Source organism: Nelumbo lutea, chromosome 2 (assembly GCF_056320005.1).
Source record: "Nelumbo lutea isolate HS-2025 chromosome 2, American lotus-T2T, whole genome shotgun sequence".
Taxonomy (NCBI): domain Eukaryota; kingdom Viridiplantae; phylum Streptophyta; class Magnoliopsida; order Proteales; family Nelumbonaceae; genus Nelumbo; species Nelumbo lutea.
This window is the reverse complement of record NC_142685.1, coordinates 66,758,199-66,778,445: the sequence shown is the minus strand read 5'-3', so window position 1 is coordinate 66,778,445 and position 20,247 is coordinate 66,758,199. Positions and strand designations below refer to the sequence as shown.

Below are 20,247 nucleotides of genomic sequence, written 5' to 3'. Positions count from 1 at the left end.
GAAAGTAAAAACTCTGTACATAGATTGAAAATATCTCTCCATGAATTTGATATGTAAAATTAAATTGTATGCTGTGTGTAGCATTTTTCCTTGCAGGAGATCCAGGTTCGAATTAATGAGCTACAACGGATAATAGGGCAACCAAGGGTCGGGGTGTTCAATAATATGTTTTTTTTTTTTTTTCAGAAAACAAAAACAACTGACGCATCATCAACAAAATAATACATTTTTTTTCTGATGTGACAGTTTTGTTTGTGTTCAAAAAAAAAAAAACTAATCATGTTGTCGAACACCCCCTAATTATTTTGTGCAGCATTTTATGTTTCTATGGTTGATGTAACTTGTGGTCGTCTGCCTCAAATGCCTAAAATGTGTTATAAATGGTATGGATTTCTAGCTAGTGTAATATAATTTGATACACAATACATCACATTCTCTGAGACAGGACAAGTGGTCAAGATAATATAATTTGATACACAATACAACTGTAGTTTCCTACCCACAAGACATTATAGTTGTATATTGGGAATATTTCTTTAGGAATGGTAGCATATAAATAACTGAGATGTTCTTAACGTACAGCTGTAGTGTCCCATGGGTAGGTGTTGGTAGGGTTCTTGTAGGTAGGAGATCCGAACACAACAAAAAGAGGCCTTGTGTAATCATTGTTCAATTGGATGAATTGAGTGAAACAAAACTCTGGGCTATCTAATCAGAAAACTGAATATTTTTTAGGAAAAAAAAAAATCTATGACACTGGAAAGACATAGTATTAAAAGAGTTTTGATCAATCAAAGCACCCTGTAAATTTTAATGAATACCACCTGATTGGTCACCTCTTTTATCACATGGGTTGATTGGCTGTAAGTTTTCCAATATCGTCTTATCATAATTGAAGATGTATTTTTTAATAAATTTATATGTAACAGAAACCCAGAAGATGGGAAAGTTCCGGAAAGCCGGAACACCCCTTCATGCTTGGGTGGACAAACAAACGGGACCATTACTCTAGTACATCGTCTTCTATTGGATGATGTTTGGCATCGATGCCGATTTCTCAAAAATTGGTGCCACAGTGGAGGCACATTGGAAAAAGAAGAATCAGTGACTTTCAATCTGTTTGGTTGGTCGTTTTTTGCAATTTTTACGAAATCGGCGGCAAAATGCTTCCTAAAATCAGCCCATCTTGAGGGATCACCATTTTCGGTGATTCCCCTGATTTTTAGGTGATTCCGATTTTCGGCCCATCTTGAAGCATCCAACATATCTCCAAGAAAATGATGATTCCAAGGAAAAAATCAATCTGAAAAATCAGTACCAAATAAACTGCTTACATGACATAAATGATACCAAACAATAATTTTTTGTGATTTTTCAAAAATCACCAATTTTTGGATAATCAGCAAGGAGAAATCATCATATCAATGCCAAACATCACGTTAGTTACCTCAAATACGGGAGTGGTTTGGAATTTGGATAAAAATCAATAGATACGGCTACTTTAAATCAGCGGGCTGAATGATCTAATTAGAGGTTAAACCGGTAAAACCTAGACCCAATGAATTGTGTGGCTTTTAAACCAGTTCGAGTCCCTTACGCCATTAGATCAAGGGACTGTTTGGGAGGGCTAAAACATTGTCTTTTATTATTATTTAGGGGAAGGGGGTTACAACTAGCCAAAGACTTTACCAATAACTGAGCCAGTTGGTGCCTTTTGGAGAGCATATAGGTTTTGTAACATGTATTATGCAATTAATTTGCATTATTTCATATGCTACAGAAAAACAAATAGAAAGATTAGAATTAATTAAAGAAAATAAAAAAAAAAAGAATAGAAAGATGCATATCAGAATATGGCACTACATTCACTAATGATTTCCCAAAAATGCAATTCTACATTAAGTGCCATGGGCAAACGATGTCCAAATTAGGACTCTTAATTGGCCCAAAACTAACACAAATCTCAGCCATATGCCAAGCTCTTGCCCTTAATTCTGGAAAAAATTTTCAATTGGTATCTTCCTTGTTGATTGCAAAGTAAGGTGCCACCAAGGTTTCATAGATGGTTGTCGCTCCCTAGATTTATGAACAGATTTTATGATATTAGAATTAGATTAATCATGAATGCAGCGTCTCTAATTAATTAAATACATATTTAGAAGAATAGATGAAAAAGAAATACCATGGCTCCAGGATAGCTTAAACTGATGAAGAAGAGCAGTTTTAGCAGACCATACATGGGTAACCTATATAATGAAAGGATTTGCACAAGTCCATTATAAGAAATTGGTGCATTTTGTTTTAACATTTACAAATTCTAATTGAGAGAGAGCACTACGTACCATGAAATGAATTTCTCATATTCGTGCTCAAAAATTCCAAGAATTGTAACTATTATCCTGCAAAATAGTGTCATTCAGTTGCTGTTATTCATAAATGAGGCAATACCTATCTACCCAAAAAAGTAAAAGAAAGAAAAAGGAGGTAATGTCTATCTTTCTTGTTTCACATAATTAAGATAATGGGAATATAAAGCAATACAATGGCATTTGGTCCTAAATGTAGACCTGTTGATGGCTGGGTTGGGGCTCAACTTATACAAAAAATTGAATGCATCACTGAACTGAAGCCCGATCCATGAATAGGTCTACCTGAAAGCAAAAACATGCAAATACGCTAAGAGTACGGCATCCAACTGCACATAGGAAGCTTGTTTAGGAGATCTGGTCTGCTTTAAAAAAAATTGTTTATCCCCCTAAACTAACCTACACTGATTATCTCCCACCTGATCAACCTCCTTTTGGCAATAATGTTTCATAATCTATGTCCAATATTTACTTTATGATAACCTCTTTTCTGCAGCTATTTGGTTCTAAGACAAGAAATACCTAATACATCAAATGTCACATATTTTGTCAAAATGGCTTATCACTCCTTGATTCCAATTTATCTCACCTACAAGTAGCTGAATTTTTAAATTTTAACACTTTGTCCCCTCCATTTTCATTCAGTCAGTTGACTTTGAAAAAGATTCATATGAGACTTTCAAGTGCTTGTTAAACGTTTCTAAATTCCCACCTTAATTTGTGGGACCATTTTTCTCTTCTCTTACATATTTGTATAAACCCTTTACTTATGTTTCTTTCTTCTTCTTTTTCACCCAATGTAAAGTGGGTGAGAAACAGATAATGTACTTTGCTCTCCTCAATTATTTTTCATTTTGAAATTTTGTCCCTTATCCCATATTGACGCAGCGTAGAAGCAATGAGAACCGGAGCTGGCTATGCAAGCACCGGGCGTCCGCTAGCACCTAGCGAAAAACACCGATTTCTCTAGGAGAGAGAAAAAGGTGGCGAAAATAGGAAGAAGAGAAATTGAAAAAATTCTGAAAATCTGAAGTATGAATTGATTAATAATTCTGGGGAATAGCAGTATTTATAATACATTGAGAAATTATAAAAGAACTAGGAAAAGAAATTAGATTTGATCTAAACATCTCAAACTTGTAGATAGGATCGAACTCTTCTTGACTTGATCTCCCCCGCCCGATCTCCCTTGATCTTATCCATGGATGAATCTTGGATTATCTAGAATTCTTGAATTCTTGATGAGTCTTGGATTCTTTGAATTCTTGATGAGTCTTGGATTCTTGTCCTTATCCTAGGAGCTGCCGCCCCTAGGGTGAGATGGGCCTTGGGATGGGCCTCCATCATTCTCCCCCACTTGGAGAGAACTCGACCCCGAGTCGTGACGAGGATAGGCAAGTGTTGTCTCTGGCAGGTACCGGTGAAGGTCAGCAACGTTGAAGGTCTTGGATATACCCATATGATCTGGTAGGTCCACTATATAGGCATTATCATTAATCTTCTTCATGATCTTGTATGGATCGTACTTCCGAGGCTTCAACTTGTTGTAGGTACCTATGGGAATTCTTTCCTTCCTTAAGAAGACCATAACATCATCACCTACATCAAGCACTTGAGGTCGGCGGTGTTTATCTGCGGCCATCTTGTACTTGGCGTTGGATTGCTCTAGCTTCTGCTTCACGGCGTTTTGGACGGACTGGATTTGTTCTGCCATCTACTCTGCTGAGATACTGGCGCTGGGTAACTTGGGTAGTTTCACTAGATCCAACGCATGGTTAGGGACCTTCATGTACACGATGGAGAATGGGGATCTGCCTGTAGAACTATGCACTGCATTGTTATAGGCGAACTCAGCCTGGGCTATGGCGAAGTCCCATTGTTTCGGTCGTTCCCGACATATGCTGCGAATTAAATTCCCTAAGGTTCGATTTACCACTTCTGTTTGTCCATCTGTCTGCGGATGGGCTGTACTGTTGAAATTAAGTAATGAATCAAACAACCTCCACAGGGTCATCCAAAAGTGACTGAGGAACCGTGTGTCACGATCTGAAGTGATGGTCTTGGGTACCCTATGTAAGCGAACAATCTCCCTGAAAAATAATTTGGCTGTTGCGGATGCATCTGCTGTTTTCTTGCATGGGAGGAAGTGAGCCATTTTTGAGAACCTATCAACCACCACGAAGATGGAGTCCATGTTCCTCTGGGTCTTTGGCAAGCCTAGCACAAAATCCATGGACAAGTCTTCCCATATAGCAGTAGGAACGGGTAGGGGCATGTAGAGACCTGTGTTCTGGGTTTGTCTCTTAGTTGTCTGACAAACATAGCACCTGCTTACGATGGTAGACACGTCCCTTCTCAATTTCGGCCAGTAATATCGCCCCTTAACAGCTTCTATTGTTTTGTCCCTTCCCAAGTGTCCTGCTAGTCCACTCCCATGCAAATCCCTGATGATCTTTTCGCGGAGGGAGGTGCAAGGGATACACAGCTGCTCCCCTTTCATAAGGAACCTGTCATAAATAAAGAAGTCTTCTGCTGACTGCTTATTCACACATTTCTCCCATACCTGTTGGAAGTCTTCATCTTGGGCATATAAGTCTTTTAGGCACTCAAAACCCATAATCTCAACGCTGAGGGTCTTGATGAGAGCTACACGCCTACTAAGTGCATCAACCACTTTATTTTGTTGTCCTGTCTTATACACAATTTTATATGGAAACTTGTCTAGAAAAGCAGATCATCTAGCATGTAAATCACTTCTTAATTGCTTTTGCCCACTAAGATATTTTAGGGCCTGGTGGTCAGTATAGAGAACAAATTCTTTTGCAATTAAATAGTGTTCCCATGTTTTCAAGGCTCTTATCACAGCATAAAACTCCTTGTCATAAGTAGACCACTTTCTCTTGGCTTCACATAATTTTTCACTAAAGAAGGCAATGGGTCTTTTCTCTTGGGACAATACGGCCCCTATGCCAAATCCACTGGCGTCACATTCAACTTCAAATAATTTATTGAAATCTGGTAAGGCAAGAACAGGAGCAATACATAACTTTTCTTTTATGAGAGCAAAACTTTGCTCTTGTTCTTCTCCCCATTGAAATTTCCCCTTCTTCAAGCATTCAGTAGTGGGAGCCATGATACTACTAAAATTCTTAATAAAACGCTATAGAAGGTTGCCAACCCATGAAATCGCCTGACATCTGTGACAGTGGATGGGGTCGGCCACTCCCTAATGGCTTTCACCTTTTTCTCATCTACTTTCACACCATCCTTGCTTATAATAAATCCCAGGAATAATAAATTATCATTCATAAAGATGCATTTCTTCAAATTAGCATATAATTTGTTTTCCCTCAATGTTTTTAGGACCTCCCTAATATGTCCCACATACTCAGTGATAGATTTACTGTATATCAAAATATCATCGAAATAGACTACCACAAATTTACCAATGAAGGGGCGCAATACCTGGTTCATCAGCCTCATGAAAGTGCTGGGCGTGTTGGTTAGTCCAAAGGGCATGACCAACCACTCGAACAAGCCATCTCTAGTCTTGAAGGTTGTCTTCCATTCATCTCCGAGACAGATCCCAATTTGATGATATCCACTCCTGAGATCTATTTTTGAGAAAACTACAGTTCTACTTAGTTGGTCCAGCATGTCATCCAGCCTAGGAATGGGGAATTTGTACCCAATGGTGATCTTGTTAATGGCCCTGCTGTCGACACACATTCTCCAACTACCATCCTTCTTAGGTGTTAATAAGGCAGGTACTGCACAAGGACTCATGCTGATTTGAATGTGTCCCTTTTTCAATAATTCTTCTACCTTTGCTCGTAAAATTTCATTCTCCTTAGGACTCATCCTGTAATGTGGGAGGTTAGGTAGACTAGCACTTGAAACAAAATCAATATGGTGCTGTATATCTCTCATGGGAGGGAGTTCATTTGGTAACTCCTCTGGAACTACATCATTAAATTCATCCAGTAGTCTCTGTATTTCAGCTAGAATGGTATTTTCATCATTAACATCTTCTCCTTTTACTACTAACAAATGTATCTCATGAGTATCCTTACATTCTTTAACAAATTCAGCATGATGATGGGTGATGGTAAGGAAATTTTTCTCATGTGCCTTTGGAGTATTTGTAATACTTTTTTCTGCTATGGGTAACAAAGTATAACGTGTACCTTCTTTTTCAACTTGGTAGGTATTCTTCCTACCCATGTGCCTTGCATCTGTATCAAATTGCCAAGGCCTCCCTAACAAAATATGGCAAGCATCCATATCTACAATATCACAATATGCTTCATCATGGTACTTACCAATTGAAAAAGGTACCTTGCAGCGTTCTTCCACTCGTACACCGCCTCCTTTCTTGATCCATCCAATTGTGTATGGGTTGGGATGTTTTTCAGGAATCAGCTGTAATTGTTGGATAACATCCTTGCAAATAATATTTTCCTGACTACCACTATCAATAATTAAATTAAATAATTTTCCCTTGACAGTACACCTGGTACGAAATAATCTGTGCCTTTGAGAAGTATCCTTATTTTTCTTGGACAACATTAATTTTCTTACCACACAAGTATACTCCTCATGCTCATATGGACCCTCTTCATCCTCCCCATCAGGTCCACAATATACTTCTTCCCCAATATCTTCTTCCTCTTCCCTTTCTACCATATTGACTGCCTTCCTCCTGGGACAGTCACTGGATCTATGTCCAACCTCATTACATTTAAAACATTTAATAGGAGCAGGCCTTACATAAGGGTTACTGGTTTTAGGAGGGTTGGAAGGATTACCTCGAGTATGTCCTCCTGTAGTAGCCTTACCGACGTTACTTGTACTTGCTGGGTGAGAAGGTTGTACTGTCGGAACTGCTTTGTTCCTGTTGACAGTTGCCGGTCTGTTGTTGCTCCCGCTGTACCGGCGATAATTATCACTGCATGCCTTGTCATAGAACATTAATTCTGCTTTCAAGGCTAGGTTCCTTGCTTCCTGCACACTAAGAACCATTTGTACAGCAATTTTGTCTCTGATGGACGGTCTCAAACCGCTTAGATAACGGGCTGCCTGCTGGTTATCACTTTCAGATAATTGGTTTCTTTCAGCTAATCTCAAAAATTCAGATGTATACTCGTTAACACTATGAGAACCCTGCGCACACCTCTGATAAGATTCAAACATGTACTGTTCATAATCTGGGGGTAAAAATCTACCTCTTATAAGTTGTTTCATGCGCCTCTAGGTTCGAACATGACCCCTTCCTTCTCTCATCCGGGTTTCTCTCATCCGTTCCCACCAAACAGATGCGCCTCCCTTTAATCGGAAAGCTACCAATTTTACCCTTCGTTCCTCTGGTATTTCCATGTAATCAAAGAACCTATCGACTTCTGTGATCCAATCTAGAAGTCCCTCTATACCAAGATCTCCACTAAAAGTAGGAATATCTACCTTGAGTTTAAATTCATCATTATTCCTACGGGGGTTGAAATTACCTTGATTGTGCCAATTTCTACCGTTTCTGTCGTTGCCTGGAAGAGCTGAAGCACCACCAAATTCGAAATCGTCATCACTGTCGTCGTCAAGAACTGGACGTCGGGACGCAGTAGCGACGGGTGGTCTGTCGTGGTCGTCTCCTGTGATCTGCTGTGGATGTTCCCGGATTCGTGGGACAACCTCCCGTAACAAGGTTTGCAATTGTTCAGTCACCTCTGCCAACTGTCGTTCGATGTTACGTGTGGCTGTACGTTGCTCTTCGATTGCTCTCCAAACAGCTGGGAACCCCTGATCTCCGTCACGGGGTGGGTTGCGACTGCTACCGTTTGGGTTGGACATGACTGGGCGAATTCCCTGCTCTGATACCACCTGACGCAGCATGGAAGCAATGAGAACCGGAACTGGCTATGCAAGCATCGGGCGTCCGCTAGCACTTAGCGAAAAACACTGATTTCTTTAGGAGAGAGAAAAGTGTGGCGAAAATAGGAAGAAGAGAAATTGAAAAAATTCTGAAAATCTGAAGTATGAATTGATTAATAATTCTGGGGAATAGCAGTATTTATAATACATTGAGAAATTATAAAAGAACTAGGAAAAGAAATTAGATTTGATCTAAACATCTCAAACTTGTAGATAGGATCGAACTCTTCTTGACTTGATCTCCCCCGTCCGATCTCCCTTGATCTTATCCATGCATGAATCTTGGATTATCTAGAATTCTTGAATTCTTGATGAATCTTGGATTCTTTGAATTCTTGATGTGTCTTGGATTCTTGTCCTTATCCTAGGAGCTGCCGCCCCTAGGGTGAGATGGGCCTTGGGATGGGCCTCCATCACATATGCATCCTAAAAGGACCTTTTAGTTAATTAATCCTTTCTGTCAATCCAATTAACGAAGAGGTAGAAAAGTGTTGGAATTTGAAAGTTCAGTGGGTGTTTGTCATAAATGAAAGTTCGGGAGCTAAGTGTCCCTACCCTCAAAGTATAGGGTGGTTATCTGCAATTTATCTTTTTATTTTATTTTTATTTGATATTTTAATAATAGACATGCGATATCATGATATTTTACAAAATAATTCAAATCACACTCCCATCTTGGTATTGATTACCCTGAATATCAAGACAATCATATGATATGCTATAGTAGGGATTGGCTACTATTTATAATTAATTTAGAAAACTAATCATGTTACCCTTTGAACATTTCTCTACATAATTAGAGGTATCATCTTTATTCTAATAAAATTTTTCTACTTGTCTTTTATAAATATTTTGATGAACTTTTTTAGAATGAGCCACACCATGAAGCTTTGAGATAAACTAATTGAGCAAAGGTTATGAGATGAAACAAATATATTAGAGGACCAGTTTGGGTTTATGGCAGAGAAATCAACCATGAAAGATTTTATTCTTTTGAGATAATTGATAAAAATCTTTGAAGAGAAAAATATAGATTTTCATATGATGTTGATTGATGTAGAGAAAGTATATGATAGAGTCTCTAAAGGGATATTATGGTGGATCTTGGAAAAGAAAATGTTCCAAATAGATATGTGGACGTAATTAAGGCTATGCATGAGGATAGATAATCATTGGAACACTTGTGGGTGGTACTGTAACTTGAATTGGATTAGTCTGAAGGTAACCCAAAAAATATTGGGTTGAGGCTTTACCCAAAAACCTAAACTTAGTTTCATGTTTATATGGATAATTATTACATAAACATCTATTTATGTGAGTACTATAGATGTATGCAACTACCTATATATGCAAATGTACGTTTTTTAAAAAATATACAACTATGCATAATACATCAAAAATATGCCAACTATAAGTTATGCAATTTTTTTTAAACATGATAAGTATGCTATTTTATATATAATAACGTTAATATTAAATTGACTTCAACCCTTGATTGTAGAAAAAAGAAATATATATATATATATATATATATATATATATATATATATATGTATGTGTGTGTTTGTGTGTATGTATATATACAAAATTTACATATATATACACATGTATGTACAAATGTGTATTGTTGGATCAGGCTTGGGCCGAGTTTGGGCTACCAACTTCTTAGGTCAGAACCCAGTGCATGTAAAATTTTGGGCTGGGCCCACACAAAGTGCACCCCTAGTAAGAAGTGATTCTATTATAATTTGAAGGAGAGGACTAGGGGTGGACCAAAAAGGACATTGGTTGAAATAATAAGAAATGATTTAAATACTCATAATTTAATAATAAGATGTCATTAAATAGAGCAAAATGGCCAAATTGGATTCATGTAGTGACCCATATAGTGGGGATAAGGCTTAAATGATAATGATTATGATGAACTTTCAAAGATCTATTCATACATTCAAACAAGAATGAGATTCAAAATCACTTGAGAATTAAAGTTGAAGTAGAAACATTAATTAGGAGATTTAAAATTAAACAATAAGTTCCATAGCATCAATTAAGAAGCACAAAAACAAAGCATCCTAGAACCCGAAGTTAGTTACAAAGCAAAGCACCATAGAACTTAAGTTACATGTATTAATATTTGAAGAACATTTTAAATTACCAATATTGACACCAACGCCGGAGTTCTTCAATCTCGCCTTTATTTTTCTCCACAATTGTGCAATAATAATAAGTAGGGTAAGCATATCTTACGAGCACTTTCCAATCAAGCATCTAAGACATGAAATTTTATTTTTGACAAATGAAGATAAAAGTTAATGATGTATAGGGATCAAGAAGTGTAAAACATGTAAGATCATGTACTTTGATGGATGAAAATCTCTAATATTTTCTATAAGAAATTGAATCCTAAAAATAAACAGGTAAATTCAATTATCCTGGCAACATCAATTTAAAGTGGAAAGATTATAAATTGAAGGTACCGACTTGGGCTTAGACTTAGATAGATTGAAGTGATAATCAATCTATCTAGACAACAGTAGTATATGAGGAATCAGGTGCCCGTATAGACAACATTTCAACAAAAAATCTAGTTTTCCATGGAAGGAGAAATGGGGCAAATTGAACTGAAGTTCCATCAAGAATGAATATCAAGTTGTCAATATCTTCATCAATCCTCTAGCCTTCAAAAAATTATGCATTTTAGAGATCTTATAAAAATTACAAATTAGAGAGGTATTGAATCGTTCACAATTAACTACATGGCTTATATATTTCTGTCATTTTTGGGGTTTCTGAAAAGATAGTTCAAGTCTTCTAGTGTATGTTGAATATCAAAAGCTGTTCAGCTTGTGAAGTTATTAGGTTTTGACCGAACCGGATGATTGGACCATTAAATTAACCTGGAAAACTACGAAATGCAAATACACCAATGCGTGAATTAATTTTGTCTTTTCCTTCAAACACTAGTGTGGAGGCCGCATGTGACAGAGAATTTCATCAGACCATTTGGGTGTTGGGAGCTAATAGTGTGCACAAGCACAACGCGTCAATCCATCCATTCAGTCCCCTACTTGTTTTTTCTTGGTCAATTATATAATTACTCTTTTACCCCACACCAATAATAACATGTCATGCCCGAGGACATTACCAATGGCATAGGCTCTTAGCCTCCAATACCAAAAGACTTTCCTTCAGGCTGCGTTTGTTTTCAATGTAAATATAAATCGGTGTAAAACTCCAACCTCGATTCATACTTGTTGGCATTTGGATGGAGTAATGTAGTTTTACATCGAAAATCAATATAAATTCTAGTTAGGTTAGAATTTTACATCAATAATTGATTTAAATATAACATTGATAAAATCGATGTAAATATTACATCAATAATCACACTTCTCAAAGTTACAACAGTTTACTCATTTAAACTGGTCAAAGTTGAACTCCATCAATATACATTTACATCGATAAATATTTATACCTTAAACAAACATGGCCTCAAGCAAAATTACAAGTTTTGCTTGTGTGGAATAAATGATGTCATGGGTTATTGGCTCAACCCTTGACCTAATAACCTTTCTAGGTTATAAATTACAAGTTTCAATCGCATGATCATTTTATGTAAAAGCATGCAAAGGGTACCTGAGTTTTGTTGCTTTCGACCTTTGCGTAGTGACCGGTCAAAACACCTAACATTCTCATTGCAAGGCTGACCTTACCCAGCCAACGTACAACAGTGAAAACCCAAGCTAACATAGGGGGGTGTTGACCATGATGTTTCATACCAGGTGGTAGAATGTAATGCCTTCTCTAAATTCACATACAAGTTTTTCTGATATTAGATCAAGAGCAAAAACGTACAGTAAATAATTTCTTTTACTCTATCTATTAAAAGAGCTGCTAGTGCATAAGAAATCTTACCCAGACAGCGGGATGACAAAAAATGATGAGAATGACCAATTTCTTCTTACCTACTGGTATGCTATACAAGGAGGATAATAGAATTCCACTATAAGAATATGAGAACTCACTTCTCAATGTTTATCAACACTAAAGAGAGAAAGAGCACTGCGTACCTTGAAATCAAACCATCTAGAAATTTCTCAAAAATACCAACCAGTGTGGCTGCTATCCTACAATGATATTTGAAACATTTGGTGTTAAATGATTGCTGTAACACATATACAAGAATTTGGTTCGAAGGATTTTATGAAAAGGGATTAATTCTTGCAATCCTTCATTTGTCCACACTAGTTTTATGGAAAGAGATTTTATTCCAAGTTAAGATCTGTTGGCTGGCTATCGAATTGATCCCCAATGAGGTAATGACCATGGTTCCTTAATTTTTAAAGCAAATGACCAGGAATGGTTCAAACCCTCCAACTCACATTTTTTTAAACGTGTATTAAAGACAAATAAAAGGTTATGGATTTAAATTTTACCATTAGCATTTTGATGAAACCTCTATTCATTTAGTAATTGGGTGGTTTTATAAAAGTGGAACCAATCATCCAATTTTGACCGATTTTTCAAGATGGTATGACTGAACCACCTAGGGGCAGTTCAACCAATCCAATCGGCCAGTTTGGTCCAGTTTTCGTTTTTATTTTATTTTATTTTATTTCTTTTTTGTTTTCTTTGTATGGGGTTGGGTTTGAGTTTTGGGTTACAAGTTGGGCTTTGGCTGACCTAAACATTGGTTGGGCTTGGAGGCCTTGGATAGTCTGAACCCAGTCCATTTCTACTTAAACCCACCTTGAAAAAATGCATACATTTATTTCATTTGTAAATGTAAGTGAAACTAGCAGGGAAACCTATGCTCTACACAGGTAAAATAGAATAATGTCATTTGGAGGTATAATAATAAAATAAACTATCTTTTTTAACTGCCATTATATTACTACGAATAATAAATAATTATAGCATGCACCATTTTGGTTTAGGGTTGTCAACGGGTCAGGTCTAGGTAAAAGTAGTCACAAACCAATTATTTAATTGGGATAAAATCATAGACCAGATTATATTCAAATAATAACTTAAAATAATACTAAATTATTTTTATGTTAATAAGTTAAACATTTTTAACTAATATTATCTTATTTATTATCTATCAAATTTACTATTTCAAACATAAAATACGATAAATATTACAAGAAAGTTAAAAAATTATATATTTCCATAAAATAATCAGTTTTTGATCTAAATCGGTTTTGGACAGGTAAGAACAAAAACTGGCCCAATTATTAATCGAGACAAAATCATGGAACCATAACTATTATAATTATGTTCGATCAATTTAGCTCCATTAGGTATACCAAACCCATTGGTTCAACCCTAGTTTTTCTTAAATAAATTAATATTTATATGATAATTCATTAAATTGAATAAAATAAGTAAATGGATAAATAAAAGTTTATTGGGATGAGACTGATATAGACTACTTTGAACCAAACCCGACCCATTGACAGTCCTAAATATTGGGCTCAAGGGGAGAGAATAATTTGTTAGTAAAATATTTCTAAATAAATATATAAATTAGTAAAATAAATAAATAAATTTTTATTAATTCTCTCAATGTCAAATCTCCTTTATTTTATTAATTTATAAATAACTTATTTACTTTTATTAAATAAATAAATAATTAAAAAATAATAATATTAAAATAAATAAATGAATAAAAAAAGTTTAAATAGAGATTAGGAAGAGAGAGAAAATTAGGCAAGAGAGAAGATGAATGACATTTTTTTATAGGATGGCATAATCGTAACTCTATAATTTTCGAATATTATAGAGACAATTATATAGTGAGATAAAGAGTAAATTTGTCCTATATGTGGTAGTCCTGTAATTTTAGAATACCATAAAGCCAATTATATATGGAGATTTATCTTTATGTGGCATTCCTGTACTTTACTGAAGTCATTTTCACACTCTTGGTGGTCTTTATATGTGAGATACCATTTCTTGGAAAGAAAATGTAAGTAAAATTTACACATATCTCCAATCAATTCTACTCCTAAATTGGTCCATATATAAGGATTGGAAGAAAAACATAAACTCGATTAAGTTTGACCCAAGTTGTGTCAAATTAAGCTGGAGTTGAACTAGAATTTATTAACTTGTGTTTGTCCTCAAGTAGGGCCAAGCCTAAGCCTCGGTTTGCACCTTGGGCCTGGGTTGACCTTCAACCTAACCCAATCCATTAGAGTTGCATGCCAATGTCAAATTATTAAGGGTGCTAGTGGGTCAAGTTAAGTGGTAAGCCAATACTGACTAATTGGCGTTGTGAGTTTGTATAAGTTTTCTTGAATATAAGCTACGTTGGGTTATTTGGATTTGGTATGATTTCGGGTTGATCTAAACCCGTACAGAACCCAACCCAACCCGTTGACAACCTATTCATTTTATTTTTGATCTTTCCAATCTTGGGATTGTGTGAGGAACATCTAAATTAGAATCTCCTTTTCTGTTTGACACAAGAAGGTATTACTTTTCCAAACTGTCACCACATCAGTATCAATGTTGTCATTGAAGTTCTTTTTGTTGGTAGATAAAGGAGAAATAACAATACCTACAAGCAAAAAACAAAAACAAAGTTTGACCAAAGCAACTATAACGAGTTCATATATATCTCCGCCTCACAGCACATCCCTGCTGTGTATTAGGAATATCCTCTGATGAAGATATCATCGATTCTGATACTATCATTACGGAATGTTTCAACACATGATGAAAATGTGCTGTGAGAAGTTATGGGGCGAAGATGTAAACTCAATAGACCACTAAAAAAACAAACCACAAAAACTAAAAGAAACTAAAACGAAGGAAGTTTGTACACAGCCAGTTCCTCATCCAGCCATGAGGGGTTGATGCTAAACCTTTATTGGGACCAAATGCTTACATTATTGATTTTATTATGAATAAAAGATCATTTTATGGGCGTGTTCAGATAATTGTCCCTTGATACTATATTAATATTATGTTTAAGATGGCATAATTGTTTTAATATGGACATAAATATTCATAATTAGTGGATAAATATGGGGAATTTATCTTGGCAAGCTTGACATTTACATACGGGCTAAGGTAGTGGAGCTGTGAATCTCAGTTGCTTGGGTTGTGACCTAAGATATGAGGAAGTGTATTTAAGGAACATTGAACCAGATCAAATTTAGTGTGCTCTTAGACTTTATGACTGGTGAAATAATTAAATGTTGCATTTAATCCCTAGACTTGATTATATTGGGTATTAGACTCAGTTACCTTTGATAATCAACCAATGAAATCCTTATAGGGTCAACTACCTTAATATTGGTATTGGTACTATACTGGCTATTAGGCTTAGCTACATTTTATATATCAACTATCGAGATCCTTCTAGGGTCAATATTCAGGTATGTTGGAGCATTTTACCTTGGTACTTGAGCCAATGACCTATGTGATGGGAACTACTACTATGTCATTAGGACATAGAAATTTTTTCGGAGTAGGATTACAAGAATCCTCTATTAGGGTTCATCTGGGAGTTGGACATTTTGTCGTACTGGCTTAAAGGAAATAAGTCCTTCCCTAGATGAAGTGCTGAGTGTTAATAGTAGAGAGATTAATTTCATACCTAATAATCACTTAAATGGGCTAAACTAATAAGACTTGGGCTTTTCGAATGGTAAAACTCTAAGTATCTAAGGTTGTGTTTGGAAATAATGTAAACGGAGTGTAAATTTGCACTCTAGTTCAGTTTTGCATTTGTTTGGTAACACTGCATTTATGCATTTACATTGATAATAAGATGTAAAAGTACATAAATAAAAAAAGAAGTAAATTTGCATTCAAGTGGGCTTTTAATAAAAAAAAAAAAAATGGAATTCATGTTTGCATCCATTATAGCTAAAAGTGTTTTTGGTAAGAAGGTAAATTTGTTAGTGCAAAATTAACCCAAATTTATAATATATATGAACCGTTTTATATTCTACATATTTGCATTCACACTTATTTGCATTGTTTCCAAATGCAGCCCAAGTGTTAGACACTAAGTAGGCTTTACCCATGGCCAAATTTGCCCAGGTGGCAAATTCAACTTAACACGGTTGGTTCCACTCGGCTATAAGTTGAAAGAGGGTCTTAGTTGGTTTGATCTTCTTAGCTAGTGGGTCCCATACCATGCAAGCTTCTAACTCCCTCTTAGAAGATTTCCAATTAGTTTTGGGTCTCAAATTCAGTTGGGGTTTACTATTGACTATAATTAAGCTAGAACTAGTCTAATGATTAGGACGATTTGACTAAGAATCCTATTAAAATGGTTATAGAGTTTGGGTTAAATAAGGAGAGCTAGTTTCTTTTCACTTTTCCAAATTGGTTTAGGAAGCTTTGATGGATTAGGAAAGGACTCATTAGAGCTCTTTCTAAATCCATTACAACTAGATAACTAGGGGGATTTGAACTACACCAGTTTTACCCCCCTTCTAGCTGAATTCGGCCTAGTACTCTTAAGACATCCACATAGGGTTTTGAACCTCCTCTCAACCACAGTTTGAGAGCATCCTTTGGTGAGGTTTTCCAAAAAAAAAAATCTAAGTGAATAGTTCACCCAAATCATGGCTAAGAGGGACTGATTAGGAACTACAGATACCAGGTTTTAAAAATCGGAACAGTTCAACCGTTCAGTTTGAAAGAATGGCCCATTCTAACTAAAAAATAAAAAATAAAAAATAAAAAACAATTAAAACCACTGTCTGGTTGACGAATCAACAGTTTGACTGTCAAGGTCAGTGAATCGTTAACCAAGTCAATGAATTTCGGCCCAAGAATGGTTTTAGGGTGAAATGAAACTGGTTGCTTAGATAATTTCAGAGTCAACCAATCTGACCGTCTAATTCAATCCACTTTTCAAAACCATGACAGATACCAAGGTTGTATCGTCTTCAACCAATATATTGGATTAAAAATTTTGAATTTAGCTCCCTATTTTATTGGGATTTTCACATATTATGAACATTAGACAATCATTTTCACCAAAACCAATCATTAGAAGCTAAAAGATAAGTTGCAGTCTTGGAAGAAAAGAAAAAATCCAAAGGTTTAACATGATCTAATATGTCCTGAAGCAAAATATAAATGGACATGCTACTTCCTTTCCCCATTTGTTGAAAGTTCAAGTTTTCAAATTCAGAACCTGTACTAGGGCTGTTCACAAAATGGTAAGAATCGACCAAGCCCACTAAATCAACCAAACTAGCCCAGTTTAACTCAATTTAGTTGGTTCTTAAGAAAAACTGACCTGTCTCGGTTTGAAAAATGTAAAACATGACTTTTCGGTTTGGTTGTGGTTTTTTATGTTGTAAACTGAAATCATACCAGTTGGACTAATAAATTTAAAAGTCTCATATATTAATACTAGTTGGAGATAAGTCTTCTGTTTACTTTACAATCTTCCATGTCTCATTGGAAGCGATGTAAAACATCATCCGTGTAAAAATTTATGCCTTTTGGTTTTATTCGCATTTGGATAGAGTGTAAATCAAGATCAATGTGAAATTCTACTTCCAGTTCAGATTTATCGGTGTTTGGATGAAGTGAAAATCAATGTAAAATCTCATCTAAAATAAAATTTAAATTAATTATTAATATAAATACTGCATCGATAAAATCAATGTAAAATGTCATATTTTTCGAAACTCAATAATCAAAACCTTTTTTATGTGTGAAACTCCATAAATGGAGGTTTTTAGGCTGTATTTAGTCACAGTGCAATTTTATTTGCACTAGTGCAAATATAAAAAATGCAAGTTTTTATTTAATTTTGTTTTGAATTTTATTTTATTCTGTTTCATGCATTAATTTAATTCATTTGTACGGAAAGCAAATAAAATAAGCTAATATTTAAAACAAAAATAAATTAGAACTTACACTTAAATCATTTACACTATCATGATTTTGCATCAATACAAATTTATTTGCATTGCAACTAAACACAGTCTTAGTGACAAAAAACCGACCAAATTAACCAAACCGATCAACCGATTAACCGATTAATTTCGATTCGATTTCGATCCTTGGTTATAACCCCGATTTGATTTAAAAAATTAGCGTACGGTTCGGTTAATTAATAATTTGGTCTGCGACGTTGATAACCTAAAAAGGTTGTAGACCCGTGTATTTTATTGACTGGTATGAGCCATATTATTAGCTTCAGAGCCTAGTAAACACCTATCACATTCACCTAAGCCTATCTTCATTCAACCCCACCCCAACCCTTTCCTCGTCCTCCTCCATTTGAGTGGTTTTGCCCTTTTCGATAAACAACAAGAGGTTTTGGCCTGATTGATGGCAGGGATGAGTCATGGACAGGGTCATCTTCTTAACAGGGATCCTGCAGTGTATCTTACACGGATCGATGGGTAATAAGTCTGAATCTCCTAAGCTTGACCAATCAAGTATACTAACTTCAAGTTTTAGGAGATCGGGACATATTATTAACAAGAAGATCCCTTCATGAAATTGAAAAAAAAATCAAACTCATAATTAACGGGAAAAGGTTGGTATTGGTGTTACCAATATTCGCACCATTCCCGGAGTTGTCGCCGGAGTTGTGGGTCACGGACTTCATTTTTCTCCACATCTATGCAGCAATTGTATGCATCGATTAATCCTCCCAGATACATTCTGGCGAGCCATCCAAAAATCCGGTCAATCGCTCTTCGTCAGAACTACATGTAAAAGAAATTGAAGATGACGACTCTATAGTTCAGACAGCTACTGGTTTACTTTTACCTTCAAGTTCGAGAGTCAAATTCCACTTAAGCTCGTCAGAGAGATAGATCGTTTCAGTGTGGCAAGTAGGGGAAGGAATCGGCATGAATCTGGGAGCTGATTTGGAAGAAGGAACAATTTCATACTGTGCATACTTCCTGCATCGAAAGGGCTTTTAACGGAGAAACCCTTCTTTCCTGGATCCTGAGTATAGGCTTCTGCAATTCAGTTAATTCACCACATCTAACAGATACCTGCCCAGATTCTTCTCTTTCTCGACTCATGGTTGGAGCTTGGCTACATCCTAACTACAGAAAGATTTGAACTTCTGGTTTACTCGAGGCTGCTGCTGAGTTCTACCCATGTTATGTATAATCGAATCGGAATCTCCTATAACCACGATCTGTAACCACCAATCACAAAGCATGGACACAGTTGGAGATGACTGCCTGCGACTGCATCAGAAAATTAAAATATTGAGTCTTTCAGCAACTGGGTTGACTTAATTTCACTTGGGGCCTTCAACGTTACTAACCATGAATGAGCTTCTCCATTATAGAGTTCTTATCTAAAACTCTTCCTCTGTTTTAACAAATGATTAGGTGAAGTGAACCATTAGGTAGATTGTAAAACTTGGTTGCTGGGTTGATTTTGATCAAAGAAATATTAACAATGCATGTAGACCACTTTATGTCAGTCATTAATGGATACCTAACGGAAGATAGGTATCCCATAAATACAAGTGTCTGACAGAGGTGTCTCTGGACGTATTAAAAAATGGGGGTAAGTTTAGGTGAATCCCACAAAACTAAGGGCGAGTTTCAGATAAAAACCCAAAATCATATTACTCCTGGACGAGTTAAAAATGATACTGGTTTGATCCATTGCTTGGTCTCAACTCTCAAGTTAAAGACGACTAGCTCAAAATTTTAGTCCATTCTATTCATCTCTCTTGCACATGCCACAAAGCTAGCTTGTCTTTGTATAATAATAATAATAAGAATCTGCTGCAACTCATAAAGAGAAAAAAAAAAAAAAAAGGAGAAGAGAACAGTAAATGCCATCCGCCATTGCCGGGGAAGACAACACAGAATACACGTGCTTTTCCATTGTCAATATGCATTGGATTCGGCAATAATTTTGTTAAATGATCATAGTCAGATCTGGGTTTTATTTCATTGGATACGGTTAATTATTTGAAAAATGTTGTCAT

At 35.9% G+C, this 20,247-nt stretch overlaps 1 protein-coding gene across 7 annotated transcripts; it reads right to left on the bottom strand.

The window, feature by feature from the left end:
* Positions 1-1,844: 1,844 nt before the first annotated feature.
* LOC148871308 (uncharacterized) lies at positions 1,845-19,769 on the bottom strand. Of its 7 annotated transcripts, none has more exons than XR_016108146.1 (11): positions 19,570-19,739; positions 19,056-19,489; positions 18,837-18,947; positions 12,362-12,418; positions 12,207-12,267; positions 11,928-12,095; positions 10,447-10,559; positions 7,871-8,240; positions 2,343-2,399; positions 2,183-2,246; positions 1,845-2,076 (listed from the first exon to the last, which is right to left on the bottom strand). XR_016108146.1 is itself a non-coding variant. In XM_088973636.1 (10 exons), exons 3-10 carry the CDS (start codon positions 18,944-18,946, stop codon positions 2,008-2,010), a joined length of 699 nt encoding a protein of 232 aa, XP_088829762.1. In that variant the 5' UTR covers position 18,947; positions 19,056-19,489; positions 19,570-19,739; the 3' UTR covers positions 1,845-2,007. The 7 variants fall into 7 exon arrangements, 2 of the variants coding, with proteins under 2 accessions (XP_088829762.1, XP_088829761.1); XR_016108142.1 differs by lacking the exon at positions 10,447-10,559 and adding an exon at positions 2,568-2,695 and having other exon boundaries at positions 19,570-19,695; XR_016108145.1 differs by having other exon boundaries at positions 19,056-19,769.
* Between the last annotated feature and the right edge of the window lie 478 nt (positions 19,770-20,247).